This window comes from Helicoverpa zea, chromosome 17, assembly GCF_022581195.2.
Source record: "Helicoverpa zea isolate HzStark_Cry1AcR chromosome 17, ilHelZeax1.1, whole genome shotgun sequence".
Lineage (NCBI taxonomy): Eukaryota > Metazoa > Arthropoda > Insecta > Lepidoptera > Noctuidae > Helicoverpa > Helicoverpa zea.
Window position 1 is genome coordinate 9,750,450 of NC_061468.1, and position 23,103 is coordinate 9,773,552.

The window sequence follows — 23,103 nt, forward strand, 5'->3', positions numbered from 1 at the left end:
GAATTTGAGAACATTTTTTTATTCCTTTTTTTCTCTTTTGTTTTTTAAGTAGGTTAAGAGTATGCTGTTGCAGATTTGGAGGTGGTTATGTAAATTAAAAAGAGAATTTCAGTGTTAAAGAGGTGACTTCTATAATATTTAATTTGCAGGTTTGACACTGTAAGCTTTGATTCGGCTGGCTCTGGCACTTGACAATGCGGTTTCGGTGTTGCAGTGACTTTTCATGAAATAATCTAGGCCAGCATGGGCTTATGATTTAACAACTGCAATTTAAGGGCAAATCCTGATTAAAGTGACATACAATTATCTCTTTACTGGAAACTGGAATCAGTTTTTCCAAATTCTTATTGTGTTGAGTAAGTAGCGTTATTAAAAAAGAGTCTGAAGTGTAATTTTAGCTCAATTCAATTTAAATTAATTCCATGGAGATTTCCTAGGCATCATTAGTGTCAAAGTAAGGAGTCACCTTCTCAACGATGCATATAAGATGTATGACACTGCCGAGATCGACGTGGTGCTCTCCGGAGCCCAGGATGAAGGCTTCTGGCACCACTATCTGCAGCCGCACGTAGTGGGACACGATGCCTGTTCGCGTTGACACCTGGAATTGAGGGTTTATGCTGGTTAACATCGTGTTTTTTTTGTAACAACAGTGTATTCATACTAAAACGTTTTCATATAAAATCAGTTTAGCGATTTGACTGAGGGTGGTAAATAGCATTCCTTTATTAAATTATAAAGATTTTAAAACATAACAGTACCTATAACTACTTTATTGTTCTATATAAGTTTTTTTTCCGGAGTGTAAAAGGTGAGATTGCGAATGGTGGCAAGGAAAAAATAATAGGCAGTAATCAGTTTCTGCGAATGTCGATGTTTGGTAGAAATCAGTATCTGCGAAAAAGTAATTTTCTATAAAAGAGATCTCGCTAATTTTGTTCTATTTTTTGACACAGAATCCTTACCTATGTTGTTTTGTAGAATGACAATACTAAAAATACATTTTCTATTTATATCTAACATCAAGAACGTCACAGTTTTCATTATGCTATCAGAAATAAAAGCTGTTTATTTACAGTTCAAGAGACTGAGAATAAACACAAAGTTATTTTTGTTTTATTTAAGTATTTCAATGGATTGTCTTTGAAAAATTATTCAAGGCGTAGTAAAAGAAAAATCCAAGAAGCCTGCAAAAATATGGCTACTTAACAAAAATAAATGGTAGGCATCTCCAAAAAAAAAACGTTGTTTTGACGAAAAATATTCGTGTATTTAGATTTATTGGCCTTAGCGTCTGTCTGTAAAGCACCTAGCATATATTAAGTGAGGCGCACACGAAGCACTTTTGTTCGCACACCTATTGTATTCCTCGAAACGGCTTATTTTACGATCCGTTTTTATAACCTCGTGTGGTGCCAGTATTACAACGGTTTGCAAATTGCAAATAAAACTGAAGTTTGTTTGAATTACTGTGGAATGCAGAAATGTTTGACTTTTAAAGCTGCAGACTTTTTGCACGACCGATAATCGGACCGATTTTTTGTAGGACGTTCTTACTGGAATTTTCTGACTAACTTGTTGTAGAATATGCGTGTTGCACTATTGCTATCAATGTCTTCTATTTTATTCCTACAAAAAATCGGTCACCGATTATCGGACGTGTGACGCAGCCTAAAATCATACTTCGTGACACGTGAACATATTTTTGATTTTAAGCACATCAAACTCGGCAACGTCGCCAAGACAAGTCGGCGACATGTCGGCGACCTAATTTGCGTATAATAAATTGTCCTATTGAGTGAAGGCAGAGACGAATCACAAAGACGGTAGCGTTTTCTGTGGTCTAGGGCATAAATAAATCTTTATGATAGTCCACGTATCGTTCCAGAGGAATATCTAAAGAAACTGATGGTAAATATGAGTGATCCTACAGATATTCAAAATAGTATCAGTTACTAAAATATTATGGTGACAATATAGGTACCTCCTAATAATTTCAAGTAAAACAGAACGAGATCTAAACGCAATCATACAAGAACCATTCCATCCCATTCCCATCCCATCCCACATCCAAGTACCATCCACATGTAAGTTGTGAAAATCATTTTCGTTACATGCAAATACGAAGCGATACCATCAGCATACGGTGAGCATTCCTTTTTCAACACGGAGTAAGGAAAGATGAGCGGAGGTGCCATAATGCAGGTAGGTCAGGCGCCTTCTTCTAGGTCAAATTCGTACGGTGGGCATGACCAAAACGATCATGTACGAGTGAGGCTTCGGGTGGTTTGAGACATATGTCAACGATTTTTGGTAAGGATGATAATAGTAGGTAACGCTCCTCGTCCCCGTATTTTGGTGCGCTACTTTCTTAGGCGATTTTTGGTTATGGAACCTTTTTTTTATCCATGGCAAAAATCATCAATTAGCCCAGACTTCGTCAGACATTTACTGGCAAAAAATCCATTGTGGTCCTTTGTAGGCCTTTTATGTAACTCTTTTGAACAATCCCGCAGCCCTGTTATGGCACCTCTGCTATTAATTTTGTACTCCATGGTTTTAAAAGATCCACAGTCTTGATGTTACGAATCTTGTTATTTTTATTGTTTCTTCGGTATAACGAGACGGGGGAGTTAATCCGGTTTATTGGGGGGAATCAGAAACGATTTCGAGTTTCGCTTTCGAGGAAACCGGTTTCAAATTCGTTTTGTGCAAATTGATGAGTGGTTACTGTAATCTTTATGATTTTGCTTGATTTGATAATGGTTTCGAGTTTTTATTAATTGCTACTGGGTTTGAAGTTACTTTTGTGAAGAGGACTTTTAAAATTGATAATTGAACTCTTAGTTAATGGTGGATTTGAATTTTCCAAGAATGAGTCAAGAATGAAAATTAAAAAATTGAATGGAACTATGTGTAAACTTCTTTTTTACATCGATGATTATAATTAAAGAAAAATATACAATGTTTTACTTCTTTGTTGAAAGTCTATCTTAACTCCTTTAAAGACAAAAGCTAGGATTGCCGTTGGCTTTGATAATAATTTCCTGTATTTTCTGTATTAATTTTATAACACGGGATATATTGTCCAAGTATCCAGCTAACTGAGCTATATCATGTCTCAAACTGACCGTTATCGAATGAAGCATACCTTCTCTGGAACACCGCATCAGTTTAAAATGTAGCGAGGGAAGTAGGTCAGTATGTCAGCTGAACATCTAACAAGTGTAACAAGCTATCACTTATGTACACATCGCTTTATCGTGGTATGTATGTGTAGATAGTGATGCTGGGTACATAAGAAGTAAAGATGAAAATATGCTTGTCTTTAACTTTAATTACTTGTAACGGTAATAAACAGTTGCTGTATAAAATACTAGCCGTTTTCCCGCGGTTTCACCCGCGTCCCGTGAGAGCTACTGCCCGCACCGGGATTAAATATAGCCTATGTTACTCGTAGATAATATAGCTTTCTAATGGTGAAAGAATATTTAAAATCGGTCCAGTAGTTTTTGAGTTTATCCATTACAACCAAACAAACAAACAAAGTTTTCCTCTTTATAATATTAATATAGATTAAATGATACGCGTCCCGAAAAAAACTGCTTCCCGCACCTGGACATAAGATATTAAATAACTATCTGTTCCTTGTGGTTTCCATCTGCGTCCAGTGTGAACTATTCGCCAGTTGGTTATGTCCTTAAAGATTTATAATGGTGAACGTGAGATTGTAGATTCAACACCTATGGAAAGCGAAGTATTGTCAAGTTTCAGGGCTAATTACCCGAGTTTGGTTGAGGGTCGTAAAATATGTTTCAGCATATTGCTTTGTGTTATATTTACACAAAGCAATATACATATTAATATTTTTTTTAATATCTCTATTTGCATCATTAAAGCTCTCTCCGATCCGAGTAATATCGAATATTGCTATCGCTGTACTACAATTGATTTATCATATAAATAAAATATAATATTGCTCATATTACATTCAGCTGAAATCTGAAACAATGAAACTAGAGATAACATCGAAACCGCTTGGAATATAATACGAATTCAATTCCTAACTATTATTGTTAAAGAGATCTTATCGACATTTTACTGCTTCTATAGATAGAAGATAGAATTGTCATTATTGTAGCAATATTTTAATAATATTCTCGCAGTTTTACCAGAATTTGAAGGCTTCGAAATAGCTGAACCGATTTGCAAAATTCTTTCACTGCTGGAATGCTGCACTATCCTCGCGTAACATATTCTGTCTAGGTTTCCAGGCACAGTTAGAATATCTTTGCTATTAGCTACTTCATGATTACATGTTTTTATCTCTGTTATTCAATCCTCAAATTAATCTAAAGATACTGCCTAAGGACAGAGTTACAGATTATACTTTCCTAACAACTGTTATATTTAGTTTTCCTTACAGAAAAAACGACACAACATAATCTCTAATCTCCCAAATTCTTCACCAAAAAACCTCGCCATTTAACGACACCAATAAAACAGTTTGGCTATACAATTGTAAATATAGTTTACTTGTAAGAGCGTGTCGTACAAGAGGGGTACAAAACAATCGGGAGAGACGTGACGTGACTCTACATGATGGCTTAATGTGCCGACTGGGGACGGATGGTTAGCTAGTTTTTAGTAGATGGGCAGACTTTTGAGGAATAAAAACAGTGATTTGTAAACTCAAATCTGACTGAGTATGGAAAAATATATATAAAGTCTAATATCGAGCAAAAAACATTGTTGTCTGGAATTTATTTCATTTTCAATGTACAACGAATCACAAATGAATAAAGACACTCCACCAAGCGCTTAGCAATCACGTCCGAATTCAACCGAGGCTAGATTCCAACTGAACTGTCTAAACTACTAGCGACATCTAGTTAACATAACTAGTACTAATACGTTCTTGACGTCACTAACACCATCTATTGCGTCTAAAGTTAAACACGGTAGCGTCATATAGTTTACTTGTAAGAGCGTGTTGTACAAGGGAGCTACAAAACTATCGGGAGGGACGTGACGAGACTCCTCATGATGGCTTAATGTGCCGACTGGGGACGGATGGCTAGTTACAAGTAGTTTTTAGTAAACAGAATTTTAGGAATTAAAAGGGAGTATTTTTTACCTCAAAACTGGCCAAGGGTGTACTTGTCGGTGTGTTCCATAAAGTTATTTTATTTCAATTTACAACGAATCACAAAATAATAAACACACTCCACCGAGCGCTTAACAAAGACGTCCGGAGTCGACAAAGGCTCAATTTCAACTGAACTGTCTAACCTACTAGCGCCATCTAGTTAACGTAACTAAAACTAAGATGGCCTTAACGTCACACTGTAGACTTATCACGCCATCTATGGACTCTAAACTTAAGCAAGGTAGCGTCATATAGTTTACTTGTAAGAGCGTGTCGTACAAGAGGGTACAAAACAATCGGGAGAGACGTGACGTGACTCCGCATGATAGCTTAATGTGCCGACTGGGGACGGATGGTTAGTTACAAGTAGTTTTTAGTAAATAGAATTTTAGGAATTAAAAGGGAATGATTTTTACCTCAAAACTGGTCAGGTGTGTACTTTCGGTGTGTTCCGTGAAGTTATTTGATATTCAATGCACAACGAATCACAAAATAATAAAGACACTCCGCCGAGCGCTTAGCAAGCACGCCCGAAGTCGATCGAGGCTCAATTCCAGAAAGATTTGTACCTCAAAACTGGCCAAGTGCAAGTCGTACTTGCGCATGTATCGTTTTTAAATGCTTGTATAGTGCTAATGTTGATCATAGAATAATAGAAAATCAACTGTGTCTAGGGTATATCTGCGCTCCGACACAACGGGTTATTTAACAAACAACGGTACAAAACATGGGTTTATTGTACAGGAATACAATGGCATTTTAAAGTGGCATAATGTCAAATAAAATTCATAAAAAATAAAAACAAATTAGTATTAACACAGAAAAATGTAATCGAAGTTTTATTTAAAGTGTTATATTTATTTCTCAGTAGAAATGTCAATTTAAATGTAGTGAGAGTACTAAAGGATAAGAAACAAGTTTATTTCGACAATTTTCCTTCCTTTTTCAATGTTTTGTAGCTTAAAGGCTCTTAAGGAAACTGATAGGGGCTTCTAATGTTATAGAATCGAATTCCGTTACTAATCGAGTTTTAATTTTAGGAAATAAAAAGAAAAGAGAGTGCTTAAGCGAGAAAGTATCATTGTTTAAGGTTATATTCTTTTGTAAGTTGTTTTGAAACATTAAGCCAATTTTTATTCTTAAAAACCTCAACACCTGCCTAGCCTTTTCCCAACTATGTTGGAGTAAGCTGAGAGCCAGTTTTTTACAGAGAGCGACTGCCTATCTGATTGCCTATCTGACCTCCTCAATCCAGCTACTCGGGCAACCCAATAATCCTACTAGGTAACGTATCCTTAAAAAATGATTTTATACATTTTTAACTAAATGTACCAAGATTTGGGTCATTATAAAGTAATTACTATATAGAACAGCCTGTATATCAGACTTGCCATTTACAGCTACGAGGCGCTACGAGGTGCTACGCGGCTACGAAATTGCTACGATGCTACGAAATAGATAGCTGTCTTGTAGCGGGGAGCTGTCTGTTCGAAATGTTAGTTTCGACGTAAATGTTAGATAGATGCTACAAATAATACCTGATATTAGGTATTAAATGTTTTTGTATTTTGCCGAAAAATTGTTGCTATAGAAGGTTTAATAAATAAGCACAAATTATACATGTTTTAAAATACTAAAATATCCAGCCCATTATTAGGTTTCTATCGTATTTTACCTATGTTCATCTATTGGCAGATAATGTTATTTAACTTTAATGTTCCTTCTCTCAGAATTCAGGTGTCTTCGATCCACAAAATATGGCTTGTTGTAATAATGTTACAACACACACATGAAAATGTAAATTTATGAAGCATAAAATCGATAATAAGATTCGCTCTGTATAGATCGGGTGTAACCACATCGCTACGAGGCTACGAGGCTACAAGACGCTACGAGACTACGATAGTGCTACGCCGCTACGACGTAGCGAGACGAGCTTGCATAAACTAAACTTTGTTAGTGTTCGCATTAGTTAGGTACAGGTAAGAAATTTTAAGTACATACCTAAGTTCAGCAATATACATATATTTTGTATTATACAAAATCTTTAAATTTTCTATCTCTCATGGAATAAATAAACACCATCTTTTATGATCGTTAAAACACAATATTTATTTTAATCTCGATAAAGCCTAGTCTACACTTTTTAAATTGACCTCAAATCCTTCCAATATTTGCTAACCTTGTTTTAAAGGTCAATTGAATCGAACACAATTTGTTTAAATGTCGGAACTCGAAATTGATTCCCCGAATTTATGTTCGTTACAAAAAGGGTTTTTAGATATCAAAGTAGGTCACGTTTAGGTACATGGTAAATTTTATCGATATCTGTTGTCATCACTAGCTCGTGACGTTATCTAAGTATAGAAACAAATATTTACAGCGTCAGCATTACCCTTAATCCCCTAAGCTTGGTGATTATCGCAACATCCCCGGAGGATTATACAGGGTGAAGCTAAAACTCAACAACAAACATTTACGATCCAATGCGATGACGCGCCATCTAAAACGACCCGTAAAACCGAATATTTAATAAAAAATAACCGGCTTTATACCAATGGGGAAAAAATGGAAGAAAATCCCAATCCGATTCCCTGCTTTTACCAATCATAATTGTTTTTTCCGAACATTTTGCGAGTTGAAACCGCGCTTAAAAATAACAAAGGGTGATTCAATTGCTTCGATATTTATTTTTTATTTAACACAGGGTGCGCGTTTAATTTCGCCGTTAATTAAAAATTTCGCGCCCTGTATTCTGGGATTACTTTACGATTTCTATAAATTTTATTCGCTGCGAAATATTATAAGGGTTAAATTTGCAATCTGTCATTGTGTTGGAAAATGTTATTGCTTTTATTTGCTCAGCAATTTCCCGACGGTGGGTGGGCGGTGACTTTTTAAATTGCATCGTCATAGTGTATATTTATGGAGTGACTGAAGTGAATTTTATTCATTTAAAACCTTTTTTACTTAACAAGGCGGTCAGATGATAGTTTTTCGTGGAACTGTTGTTTGTACGTGCCGATATTGTTAAAAGAACATTTGAATTGCAAAATATTTTCACTGCTTTGTGTTGAATATGCTGCAAAACGTTTTATACTAAGAAATCGTGATTTAATAACGAACACGAAAAATACAAAGAAGAAGAATAATAATAACAGTATTTTCAAAGCAATATATTATATTGAATAATAAGTTCCGCGTAGATTACCGTTAACAATAAGCTCAAACATGACAAAGAAAGGTAAAAATACGAAAAATCTTTGAAAAAAGATCATTACTTTGTAATAACGATGGTTCCCACAGATTTGTGCTATTATATTTAATATTTTTCTTTCTCTTCAATACAATTGTGTACGATGGGTATTTTTGCAAACTTTGTCATTATTTTAATAAACTGTGGTTTCCTTTGTAAGGCTAAGCAGAGTTGTGCAAGTTTCATACTATCATTCAACTTCATATATTTTTAACTTGAATCTAGCCACAAGCAGGACTGCTGTAGATGATGTCTCAAAACTAACTCAGAGGTTAGTTTAGGTTAGTATTATGACACTGCTATTTATGAAATTTTACTTTCAGTAGAAGAGTTTCTCTTCCCCATTTATAATATACTTAACTTTCAAGTACAGGGTACATACTATAACTGTAGCCTACATCTGTAGCTGGTGCCAGAAAAATTGACAGATTCTTACTATGACACTACTCGTATTCTTTCTAAGTAACTATTACGAACATTACCAAAGCCCTGTTAAGCCTTGGCCCTAAGGGACCCCACCAGTCAACCTCCCTCTCAACCTAACCTCTCAAAACAAACAGTCTCAGTACACCCCTTCAAAATATTCTTACACAAGCCTAAGATGTTATCATTTAATGCAACAAAGCACTTCAATATAAACCTAAATTACTATTTACTTAGAGAAACAACAAGTTTGCCTGCACGCCGACGATTACTGCTTAAATTGCTTTTGCTAAATTTAATTTCGCCCAAACACAGTTCTGCGAATGGGGGTTTAGTATTTAGCTTACGAAATAAGTTGCTGTTATTTTTGGGACTGTATATATAAGAAGAAGGAGCTGGGAGCTGAGTTGGAGGTTGATATTTTAAGGTTAATCTGTGCTGTAGCGATCACCCTACAGGCCAACAGAGTGTAAATCATCCGCACTTCGGAAGGTATGCCAGCCGTTTTCTGTTTGCAAATACATATTTAGGGGTCCTTACTTGGTCAGACTTAGTAGTCTGACGGTCATTTACAATAACCCTTCGATCTGTTATTTTCCTAACTATAGGAATGACGACATTGCATGTACAGGGCTAATGTCAAAATTGGGAATGACCGGTGGAAAATAAAAGGTGACGTCTTACTCAGCACTCACTCATGGTAAGTGAAATAGTTGAAATCATAATAGAATATTGAATTGGAAGACATTATGAAATTCTTTTTGATTTTTCAACAACATTTTAGTACAAGCGCTCAATCAGTTCATATATATACTTATTATTCATATTTCATTCTCGGAACTGAAAATATGAAAGGGCATAATAATCTTCGAGATTAAAGTAAAGAGTAATAATTTTAAGTAGCATATCTCTTATTTAAATTGTATAAATATGGTTTAAATGTTGCCTTTAATCTTTTAAGTAATTTTACTTGATTGCAGAGCAATGCAAACATTACATTAATAAATCCTACTTATATATATATATATTATAAATGTGAAGGTTTGTGAGAATGTATGGATGTATGTTTGTTATTCAATCACGCAAAAACGGCTGGACCGATTTGATTGAAATTTGGTATGTAGATAGGTGATATCCTGGATTAACACATAGGCTACTTTTTATCAACACACCATGCGGGCGAAGCCGCTGGCGGAAGCTAGTAATTGATAAAGAAAAGTTATGCTCCGTCACGCGTACAATTTTATTATGTTGACATAATGTTAATTTTAATTATGATTGTTGTTTTTAAGCTTGTAAATACTTAATTGTAATAAATAAATCGACATGATTTGTTTTCTGTTTGTCAAATAACAAACATTACAAAGCATTATAATTTCTTTAAGTAAACAGATTGTTATACCCATGTAGGTACTGGCTAAAAAGAGTGAGACTCCGTAAACAGACAGTTGTATTAAAACTAAGTGAATATTTCCTTGTAGGTAATTACATAAATCGTATGTATACGTGAGATTGGAAACGTGTACCATTTTTTTTCAATAACTATTTCCTTACCTGACATTCGTAAGTCCCGTTGTCTCTCTTCTGCACGAATTTGATCTGCAAAGTCCAGTCTTCTGAACCTTCGCCATGTAATACCTGCAAAGAAACAAATCATTTAAAAAATGTGTAAAATATTAAAAAACCTTAGGAATTTTACGGGTTGCCTAAAAATATCTAGCCGTGCCCTAGACGGCAATCTCCGTTAAACAAACTTGTTATTAATACTTGACTATTACAGTTCATTTTCCTGCCTGGTTTTCTGAATCCTAACAGAGAGCTAACAAAAATTCCTAACCTGCATAAAATATATCTGCTTTTAACTGAGAAAGTGTCACAAACAGACAGCATCACGTTCTTATTTAATTGAGTATCTTTTGGGGATATCCGCCAAATGGACTGTAAGACGACAAACCCAGAAATACTCAAAGATTCCGGAACTCAATTGATCGTTGGACACTGCACCCAGAATATACGAACAAGATCGGAATTCTCTGAAACCGTATTTTCTCGAATCCGGGCCGGGTCAATGCACAAAAGCTTTTGCAATCTTTTGCCGGCCAAGAGAGTTACGATTCGGGGTAACTAAAATAGTGCAACGTAGTTTTTCTTTGCAGCTTTTTGGGGTAAAATAGTTTTATTTGAATACGGTCAAAAGTAAAGTCACCGGCGCAGCATGTTCTCCCATTTGACTCTGCTGTCAGTTGAAGAATTTTTAATAGGTAGTTATTATAGGTTTTCTCGCAGAACAGTGAAAATCTGACAAACAAATTGGAAAATGGCTGTAGCATCTCTAAAATGTACGTGAGAACGTTGGGCAACAATCACCTGGATTGTTAGTATGTAGAAGAATAGCCATATATGTTTTCTATAATTTCATGACAGTTTTTTTAAAGAAAACAAAAAAAAAATCGAGACTGAATTACGTAACGCTCTAAATTGTTAATTACTAGATCCTGTTAATTAAAAACAGCGCTTCACCAAACCGATGGAATAGACGAACACAGTCGTCAAATCAACTGTCAATTTAAAGTTCAAACGAATCAGCATTTTTTTAACGAAGCCAAAAACTTTTGGAATTTGAGGCGCGAAATTATCGAGAGGAAATTAATTAAAACACTGAAAAGAATTCCAAAATGGTAATCCGGTAACTTTTGTACCGGTATAAAAGTTAATGAATTTCGGTTCTGTAGCGTGAGATGAAATTTTAGATAAACCGTAGGAATTACGTATAACAGTAAAAATTAACAACGCCACTAAGGGTGGAGGCAAATAACGCTAAGATTGTTGATTAAACAAATAGAGTCTAAAATTGCCTTTCTTAAAGTACTTGGACTTTGTCTGTTCATAAGAGCCAAAGAACTAGTGTTCATCAGACAGCACTAAAACATACGATTTTCAGCACTACCGACTTCAAACAAGAACCTTCAACAAAATTAGAACTATAAAAACTGTATTATTACAACCCGCATACACTACCACTGCCACATTTTGTGAAGCCAGTTTTTGAAAGCAAGCAAGTCTGAAACGCTTTTGAGCTCACACAACCTATTAACCTGTGTTGATTCCACCAAATTGTACTCAGAACCAGCCGTTACTGGTTTACCAATCATTTTCAGTTCAACAAGGAAATTATTCGTACTATTCGTACTAAAGGGAGGATTAGACGAACTAAGCTCTTTACGCGTCCATGGTTATGAAGCTGTGTTTGGCGTACGTAGTAACGTACAAAACTAAATACTATTTGAAGTTATAACCTTGTAAAACCCAGTACCTTAGAGCATGTAGCAAACAGGAACCGCTACGAGCATTTTTTATGAGAAAAAGTCTGCCAATATTGGCGCGGGACGCGACGCAACGCAACAAATAGTGATAGCTCACTCATGCATTTTTGATCACATCATCAAGCATAAACTTGATGCACACATGAACAAACGAGTATGAGTTTGGCGGCGTATCCAGTTGGTTAAATTGTCTAAGCCCTTACACAAAATTCCCGATATTATAACCGTCTAGTCTGATCTTTATGCTGTGTTCAAACATGACATCGGCAAATTCGTGGGCCCGAGCATTGCCTAGTTATGTAAGGTATATTCCTAGACCGTGATCCAATCGGCTGACACGGCAGAAATAGAAAACGACGCGTCAATGACGATGAAGGCCGAATAGTGCCGAATTTAGCCGAAAAAGTCCGAAACAAGCATTTGGCCGTAATGTGTAATACGATATTTTTTTGTATAAAATGAGTTTTTATGCCGACGTCGATATGAAAAGTGTGTCAGGCTTTTCCGACACAATTTTCACAAAGTTGTTTTTGTATGTTGTTACGTACTTGGGAAATGGTGTAGATAAATATAATGTCATGTCATCGATGTTAAAGCTGCTTTAGTTGTAATATGAGAGATAAGTTTACAGTCAATCGTTTTTAGTGTGATCTAGTTGTAACAAGGGAATTAGCTTGCCTTGCTGGTCCTGTATACAGTTTTTGAGTTGAGTAGGTATATAGAACTGAATACGAACTATATTATTATACGGCATTTTTATGCCAGTGTTAAGCTCTAGATTTGTATAGCTAAGAATGCTTTTGAGATAAATGAAGAGCATGATATAGATATAACTAGATCTATAGTACAATGTAGGTACAATTTTTGTTAAGCTTTTGCTTTTTAGGTATTAAAATGAGATAAAATAAAAATGATGTTACCACTTAAAGCTGTCAGTTTAATTTATGTCGGCTTTTGAGCTTAATTTGTGTATACGGTTTCATGAAGCGGTAAAATACAATGCTATATGATATTCTGTCGTTAAAATATTCCGCAAAAGAATTAACGTTAAATTGTAATTTTAAGTTCACGTCTCAAATTGCAGTTCAATGTTCTGTTTTAGCTTGTTTTTACCTGTTACAGCCTTTTTATCGTCCAACTGGGCACAGGCCTCCTCTCACACGGAGAAGGATTGAGCGTTAATCACCACGCTTGCTCAATGCGGGTTGGTGATTTCAAACTTTATAGTCCAAGGTTTCCTCAAGATGAATTGATGATTGTTTTTACTATTTAAACTAATTATATAAAGAGCATTTTGTTTGTTTGTTTATCTTTTCCCTAAAGGCTACAAAACTATATGGAACCCTTGAAAGTTTCAGAGCCTTCAGGGTACAAACAAATAAACACAAAAACCTTCCTCTTTCTATTATATTATTAGTCCAGTTTTACAAATAATATTATTTGCTAACTTAAAACAAACTTAACGTTACAAGTTAAGTAGTCACGCGAAATGTTGGCTGCTGACGTTCCCATGCTCTCGACGAAACTAAACGTGTTCTAGTTCACAGTGTTATTATTCAGAAATTATAATACCGGCACAGCACAATATTGCTGTAACTAAACGTAGCGTTTTGTTATTTTCTTTACTTACTTGTGTTAGTGAGAAAGTTGAACTTAGTATTATGTAGTGTTTGTATGTTTTTTTATGTGAATAATATATTTTATTTTCTAAGAAGGATTATTTGTAATATTAACTGGCTACCGAAAGCGGTTTCAAACCCTACTACTACTTACTAACCTAACCTAACACTGAAGATTATTTTCAAATCAGAGTAGTAATTCCTGAGATTGGCCAATTCAAGCAAACAAACCTCTTCGGCTTTATATGTATGTGTTATGATATGGTACGTTTATAGCATGGCAATAGATAAATGACACACATAAGTGTTAAGCATTGTTTTCGCATAAGAACTACCCAACGAACATTTTGCTAAATCACTCAAAAAACAGCCCACATATTCCTACAAAGTCACACGCCACAGACACAGAAACAAACAAACAAACTAGCTAGTCATATAAAACCTATTCAAAACTTCCCATGCAGATGCACTGCGCATGTTTTGTGCGACACGGAACGTTCTCAATTACATCAAAAATTCATTCTGCACATTTGTCACTGCGATAAGAATCACTCATACAGCTTGACACGGATTTGGCTGAGGGCAAGTGCTATAGACTTGTGTGATTTTAGATAGGGCTAGTGTAATTGTGTGTTCTTGTTTGTATGTGTATGTGTGCGTGTGGAATTGTATTAAAGCTGTGTAGTGCCTTAAAGATGGATAAGAAAAAGGGAAATAAACATTATAAATTTTTTAAGCTGTTTAAAAAATGTATATAAAAAAACATAATCTATTGTTTGACGATTTTATTTTTTATGTCTGTGTATGCTCTGCAATCTTCTGCATATACTGAATTAAATAATATTAGCATAACTTATATTTTTAGATTAATAGTAAAAAAGACAAATTAGAGGTTCTTTCCATTTTCTTACTAAAAGTAATGCAGTAAGCGACATCTTCCCCTTTCTATATCTATGGCAAAAGCAAGCTCATTCTCATTTATGCCATGTCGAGAGAATTGCATCTGCTTTTATTACTGCCGTTAAGTCTAGCGACATACATATATCTTGAGCGAACGTTTGTCGTGTCAGACGGGTTAGACCGGGTCAGACTGCGAGTTGGTATTTATTGGACGACTGTTCTGACCACGGTATTGCCCGTAGTGAGTTATTTGTCATTGTAAATAAGAGCAATGCGTCACAATAATCGTCAATGGCCACCCATCTTTCCTCTCAAGCTTTTGCGGATTTTATACGAGTTAATAGGACAGTATAAACTTCAGGTTTTTTGAAAAGTTTTTTACGATGTTTTTCAGATTCGGGGATAAACATGTTTGGTCCAAATTTTACTGTTTCCTCGTTGCAGTACAATGGAGTTTAAGTCATTTTATTGTCTTTTGTTAAAAGTATGAACTCTAGATTATTACTATTCATGAAATGAAACGTCAAACATTTCAGACCAAGTCATTATGGAATCTAGCTTCTAACACCCGAATGCAACGCTTGATCCTAATCCCCCATCACAGTAGAAACTAAACGTTATTCTAAAATAATTACACATGCTCCAGGTTCCAAATTTCAATGATGGTCGAATTATCCGTAATTCCTACACATTCGCGCTAAATTCAACCACAGCGGTCGCCGGATCACATATTCGTTAGCATTCTAGGGCGTTAATTTTGCGGCGGACCAATTTACGAACAATTTAGAGAGCATTGACAATAAAGCGGCCACGCTACTGCATTGTGATATGGACCGTATTATGCTGTAAATAGAATTTATATTAAACTAAGCGGTGTGAGTGCCACTCAACCTATATGATAATCTCGTGACTAAGTAACAGCCGCGCGGATCAATGGGTCCCGGTTTAAGCTGCGTTTCCATATACTATCTATGGTGATGGTTATTTTCTGGGAATATCTATCCATTGTTATAAGTAAAGCCATTATCCTGTCTCGGATAGCTATTAACTTTTAGCTTGATCAATCTTTAGACTGGGTTGGATTGAGATGTAACAGTCTTTGGCAAGGGGAGCCAGAAGCCAGTAAGTCTGACAACCAGTCTTACCTAGGAGTATTGGGTTGCCCGGGTACCTGGATTGAGGGGATCAGACAGGCAGTCGCTCCTCATAAAACACTGGTACTCATCTGCATCCGGTTAGACTGGAAGCCGACCCCAACATAGTTCAGAAAAGGCAAAAGCAGATGATGAAGATATTTATGTGAAAAAGTCTTCCCTTTAATATTTGCAGCATTTCTATTCATAACTTATGCTTGGAAAACCATTTACGTATTCTATAAACTAGTAACTCTTTCAGAATACTTCCTAAGACACAATTTCAAAGACCAACTACCCAAGTACTATCAGATTCACGCGGCAACTAACAACAAACATCCTATTATTCCATTTAAATGAACTTTTCTCACACAAACTAGGAAGGCCTTGAAACACTGCATACGGGAAGTTTTCCTGTGTAAGTTTGTGAAACTTGCCCGTTGTTGGTAACTCGTGTGTTTGCCACAGATAACATACAAGGATGTTTCTGGATGGGTGGGCTGTTGCCTTTTCAATGAAATGTAGGTGGCTGGTTGTATGGTAGCGGTAGGCGTTTGCATATCTAAGTTTTTTTTTGGTATCAGATCTATGAAGGCAAAAGGAATATGATGACTTCGTATCTTTGTCAGTTGAGCTACAGTTTGTCAGAAAAAAATATGATTTTTGGTATTTCAGTATTTTACAGCAGTAGTAAACTAAGATTGACCTACTTCGATGTTCGGGTTTGATATATTTTTTCAGATTTTTCAGTTCAGAAAGATAATTTCGGTACACAAGTTTAACTAGCACATGGCTGTTTAGAGTATTTAGTCAAATATTTTGTTCTTAAAAATAGAAAGACTCAATGTTAAAGAATGTAATTTTTCAAGTGTTACATAAAACAGTACACAGAAATAAATTAGCAACATCACAAAGCTGCCTAATTTTAGTTCGTCTTCACTAATGAATGTTTACATTGTTTTGCTTTCAATTAGCCGTCGAGTATCCCGGCAGTCCGTCACTTTGCATAATGTGCACATCCTGTATAATGAGCCTCAATACCGCGTCGCTAATTGGCTAATATTGGAACCGTGCGTCTGGCTAGACTTGCCGCAACTGTGTTAGTCTTTCAGCCGAACTAGAAGCTGTCTGTTAGTATTTTACACTCAAACTGAGTTAAATAGGACCTATGAATGTAAAGGTATTCTTTCATGCAAAATGTATTTTACGGATTTTCATGACACTTGTCAGTAATGAAGCTATTTTTTAGCCAGATTTTTGCCAACTTGGGAATGTCAGGAAAATGTCTTGGACAATTTAGGCAGTTGTCCTGGTTGTAATAAAGTTACATCAAAAATAAGCGGATTAAAGATCATTAATAACGCCTAACCTCATCATTAAGACCTTGTAATTGCAAAAGGCCACTAGTAAAGAGATTTTAGGCTGTTAAGAATTATTGAGATCTTATTATTTTTAAATTGTAATATTAAGAAGAATTATGATAAACTGACCTGAAACCGTTCATCATTGGTATATGTGAACTTCCCGGAGCTGAGGATGTGCCAATCTCTTTTCCTGATCCACGACACTTGCTGCAAAATAAAATGAGACTCATCAAAAACACATATATTTTTATACGTGTAATTTGATTACATAGTTAATATATTACAATCGACAGCAAATATGTATTTTGCAAAAACTTCAGTAAGAAGTTTAATATGTAATATGTATGTTATGGACCAAGTGATAAATTGAGCAGTATACATAATGCCCGGTCATTATGAAAAATGCCCAATATGAGAGCGCAATTTGATAATAATTATTCAAATAATCAAATTGACCGGGCACTATACATATTGCCCGTGACCTTTTGGGCAAAGTAATACAAGCAAAGTAATAACATATTTATATATTTAATTTTTTATTGTTATTGCCATTTAATTTAAAATAAAAAGCCAGCAATAATTTAATTTAAATAATCAGCCTCATGATTTGGATTAATTATGAAGGACTTCTGCCTTAAAAATCCACTAGTTTTTGCATTTAAAAGTTAAGGAAAGTCATATTTAAAGGGTGCTTATTAAACAGGCTCCTTTTTAATATAATTATTCGCCCCGAATAATGTATGTTGCCTTCTAAATTACTAAGTCAGCCACAATTAACGAGCATCTAAATAATACTATCTCAGCCACTCGTTATCTTCTAAGTAAACCGCTCTAAATACAACTCCGCATGATGGTTATTTTTTAGCATCTAAATTTGTAGCATGCGTTCTAACAGTAAACTTCTAAAATACTATTAAATGACATCATAAAATTTATTTATTTAGCTTCTAAATTTTTTACTCAGTACGTTTAAAATGTAAGCAAGCAACATGCAGCAAGCATGGCTTCTGTCACGGCTCCGGTGCTGCGGGGCTCCGGCGGTCCCATGCGAGCTTATCGTCGCAGATGGTTTTCACGCTCACCGCCGCAGCTTCGGCTTGCTGGCCGGCTCAGCCGGCCAGCCTCAGCCGCGTCGGCGAGCGTTAAAACTACCTGCGCCTCAGCTCGCAGGCCGCCTCGCCCCTCCACACTTACGCGGTTTTGAATTGCACTCTAGGGGTAGGACAGACAAGACTACGTGGAGTCGGTTTTGCAGCGATACGTTTTCGTCACATCATCCTCCGAGCCTTTTTCCCAAACTATGTTGGGGTCGGCTTCCAGTCTAACCGGATGTAGCTGAGTACCAGTGCTTTACAAGGAGCGACTGCCTATCTGACCTCCTCAACCCAGTTACCCGGGCAACTGTTACGTGGGATACGTTTTCGTCACCACTTTATTATCAAATTGCCCAACTGTCATGTAGCAATATAATAATGCCCGTGCAATGTGATAAATAATGAAGTTAAGATAGTTATTAATCACTTGGCCCGATAAAGCTAGACATTATTCATAATGCTCGGGCATTATTAATAATGCCCGAATTAATCACATGGTCCATAACATGTATACAACTTATACAACTTTGTATATAACTTTGAGTAGTCCTTATTTGTTGCGCAAACATTAAAGTTGCTAATAATTTTCAACTTGATCCAGTTTTGATGCTTTTCAGTGTAAATATTGCTTACAATGAGACTGGTAACTATGCCAAAATAATAACAATTGAAAATCCTCTTGAAAAACAAACTACGCCCCAAAAACATTGTTTAAAATTATTACAAAACTAGACCAAAATTAATCTACGTTAATCAAAAAGGTCTTAAAGTCAGACATTAGGTTTGTTTTAGGGCATGCAATTCCGGTAAAATAAAAATTACCGGTAAAAATTCGGTAATAAAAATATTTTTACCGGTAAACCGGTAAAACGGTAATTTTTGTAATTTTTAAAATGTGATATTATAACAATAAGATTGGGTAGTCTAAAAGCAAAAAAATAAATAAAAATACAGGGTATAAGGTGGTAAACATTTTTTGTGACGTGGGCCGTAACAAAAAAACATGTTAGTACCATCCATACGCGATGTCGCCGACAATATGCAAGAGAAACGGCAATATGCGATGGTACGGACATGTAGAAAGGAGACAACCTGAATACATCGCCAATGTTATCTACTCAATCTCGATATACCCGGTCAAAGGCGCAGAGGCAGGCCGAAACTGTGGTGGTTGAGTGTCGTAATGAATGACATGAAAATCTGCGAACTCGAAGAGGAAGATGTCCTGGAAAGAACATCTGAATGAAATGGAAGAAGTAGATACGGAAAGCGGACCCCGTCACAAGACGGGATAAACGCTACGAATAACTGTGAAAAAAATTTTTTTTTTCATTAAAGTAAATCGTAGGCATTTTATGGACCAGGGTCGCGGTAACTCTTTCGAACAATGTGTAAAGCTGCGTCTACGCTAGGAGAGCCGAGCACGAGCCGAACACAATTCGTCTATAAGTGTGGACCAACTTACAAGCCTCTAACGAGCGCGCTGCGAGCACTTCGTGCTCGGCTGCGTTCCGCCTGTTGTCGGTTTTTGCCGAGCACAAAGGGATTTGCTAACAGTGATCGTTGTAGGTTCGTTGTGCGTCCACACTTGACGCCGCGAACGATGAAACCGAGAACGGCTCCGCTTGTACTTTGCTCGTGCTCGGTTCGTCTAGACCCGCCTTTACAACACGCGAAGCCAACACGGGTCTGTTATCTATGCAGACGGAGGAACGATGAGCCACCCGAACTCACCGTCCACAGACCGACGCCTACGGTGGCCGGGTGTCGTCTCTCGACACTCAGCGCCCGTGGTGTCTGGTCCACTACAGCGGTTGGGATGAGAGGTGCGATCTCGCAGTCTCTCCGCCGTCTCCTTCTCAAGCATGACTGCTTCGCAGAAGGAGGCGACGGCTTCCCATTCACTCAGGACCATGGCCTGAACCACGACCGGACGCGAGAGGTCGCCGCTGCCTATTGCCTCGACGACGACACGGCGTTACCCTTCCCAGGCAGTGCACACCTAGACTGTGTGCTCCACCGTGTCCTCAGAGCTGTCCGCATGGTGGTGAAGTAAAAGCCCTTACTCAGCAAGATCATAGAGTAGGTAAAATAAGCATAAGCTACATTTTTACCTAATATGAGCTGACAGCTATGAGGAAAATCGGAATAACCGAATGAATAAAATTTGTTTAGATATTATAAAATAAGATGAGAATGAAGATTTGTATCTAACCTAGAGATAGTTAAGGGGACACAAGTTTACTTTCCTAAAAAACAGCAACTTAAACACACTTACAATATGTAATGTATGCAATATTACATTATTTTCAGGCTATATAACAAAGATTTGACGTTAAATGAACAATTGCTATATTTTATCACAAAACGTAAAAACCGGTAAATTACCGGTAACATATTATTTTTACCGGTAATTTAAAAATCGCGAAAATGGGCGGTTTTACCGGTAAAACCGAAACCGGTAAACCGGTATTGTATGCCCTAGTTTGTTTACATAAGAATTAACTATGGATTTTGCCAAGTAAAATCCCCTTAATTACCATTTATTTTCAAAGTTATTAAATTCGTTATTATTAAAGGTGACAGACCTTTATCAGGGCAAAGTTGCTGGATATTAAACTAAGCATCAATGTCAAACTGACTTAGCAAGTCCTAATCAGATTTATCACTGGCTATTGAGCACGTAAACTTTATCACTTTAGTGGTTGGACTTGTCCAAGGAGTTTCGACCTCTCGTCCGTTATGTAAGACCTCATTGGAGAATTATTGTTATTATCTATTCGTGTTAGGTACGTTCTAATTTCAAAATTTTGGTTTAAGATCTTATTGCGTGTCTATAGTCTTGTCATTGCGTTCTTCGGTGAGATTCAGTTCTTAATTCAAAATCGTTTATTTTTATTAAAATGACTGCTTTGTCAGACAACAGAGTCTGTCTTGTAGTTAGTGTAATTAGCGTGCAAGATTCAGAATTCAAAAAACAATAACATTAATTAAAAGCTTAGAATTCAACTTAAAAAAAAAAATTGTTTGTTATTTCTTTGAAAACAACAAAAAGGTGTTCTTTTGTTGTTTGTTGCTGCTTACCGTAAACGTTTTTAAGTGTCCGACATAATTATATGTATCTTTACCTCGTTATAATTCGAGTTTTTCATGATGGTGTATTCTACATATTTTTTTACAAAATTAAATCAAGTTCTAATACCATTATTATATCTCAAGTAGAACTTTATAGCCCTAAAAAATCAATCGTCGAAATTGAGTCTCCCCCTTTTTGGAAGTCGGTTAAAAATATTAAAAAACGAATACTTACGCCTCTCTCACTCAAATGCCCCACCAAACAGTGCAGGTACGCCGTGCCTCCCAGCTGAGCAGTAATATTGCTGACCGTGTTGTTGGCCGTGACGTCAGCGGCCGGCTGCACGCCTGCGCGCCACCCGCGAGCTCTTGACGTGCCATGATGTCCTGGTACATGAGAGTGAGGGTTTAGGATGGATTTAAGCGTAAATATACATATAGGTAATTTAAGGAGCTTAACTGGATGGAATATGCTTGTCGTCAAAATGGCGATTGCTTACGCCATAGATGGGACTCACTTAAGTGTTTTAGATTTTATTTATGGAGACTTTTCCTTTGACACGTGTCTTGACTGACGTCTGTTTTACTTTTTTGTAATAAAACCAAATTGGCCTTACTACAAAAACTTTAACACCTGTCTTACACTTGTCTAAAAAAAATGTGGCTGCAAAATGAACCATATGTCAACGTCATAATTTGACATTTTTTTAGACAAGTCTTAGACTGACGTTTAAAAGTTTTTGTGGTAAGACGGAATGTGTTTACTATCGCATTGTTGTTGCTATAAGATATTGTTTGTCGTATACTATAATGTAAAGTTATTCTTCGCATCACCAAATTTTGCACAATGCGGAATAATTTGCATGAAATTGTTAGTTTCGCAAGTCGCAAGATTTCTTTGGTATTTATTTAAAATAATTATAGAAATAAAAAGTCAAGTTGATGTACTTATAAAGTGATTGCTGTAAAGTGATCCTGACAATAAATGAACACGGATTATTTATTAATAATCCCTTTATTAATTACGATACCTCACTATAATTATTATGTAGTAAATGACAATAAAATATGTGACAGAATACAGCCATAAGTATTCCATGTAAATGATAAAGCTATATCTGTTGTCACGTGTCAAATTCTCAGCATTAATATTAAAATTATGATAATTAGAGTTCGGCTTCATCACAATCAGGGACCATTTATTATCTTATTAGTGATTCAGTAATTAATTCAATGAGCATTTATTATAATAAGGCCAGGTTTGGTGGCGATTATTGGCAAGTATCTACTTATCTCCTGGAAACAGTGAAGCTTAATTGGCTTGCCGGAATAATGCCGGCCGTAAATTTTATGTCCTGGCTTTTTTATTTGTGACGCTTTAGGAGAATTTTGTTGGTAAGCATTTAGTACAGTTCTCCATCATCATTTTTTGTATAGGTTAAAGCAGCATGAGGCTGTGCGATTATCGACAACTGCAAGACCAGAGAAGTCTCAAGGGCACTACCTTTGAAAAGGAGTAGGTACGCTATTTTCTTAAAGGTCGTATTACTTTGTATTATGCCTAGGTATATGGATGAAAATAATGGCAGTTGTGATTGCCTAGTAGAAAGAGCAGGTAAGGCAACTACTAGAATGTCCACATATATAAACATATCATAAACATCACATGACTGATTAGAGGTGAAAGAAAACATCTCGAAAACACCTGGACTACGAAGTCTGAAATGCTCAATCCTTCTCTGTGTGAAAGGAGGTCTGTGCCCAGCA

General features: G+C 36.2%; 1 protein-coding gene across 1 annotated transcript in view; it reads right to left on the bottom strand.

The window, feature by feature from the left end:
• The window catches only part of LOC124638112 (hemicentin-2-like), a 289,572-nt gene that overhangs the window by 6,654 nt on the left and 259,815 nt on the right, over positions 1 to 23,103 (bottom strand). Inside the window, exons 3-6 of the mRNA XM_047174965.1 lie at positions 21,572 to 21,723; positions 17,294 to 17,374; positions 10,383 to 10,466; positions 467 to 601 (exon numbers count right to left, since the gene is read on the bottom strand). Coding sequence (XP_047030921.1) covers positions 467 to 601; positions 10,383 to 10,466; positions 17,294 to 17,374; positions 21,572 to 21,723 — 452 coding nt within the window. The remainder of the gene's footprint in view (positions 1 to 466; positions 602 to 10,382; positions 10,467 to 17,293; positions 17,375 to 21,571; positions 21,724 to 23,103) is intronic.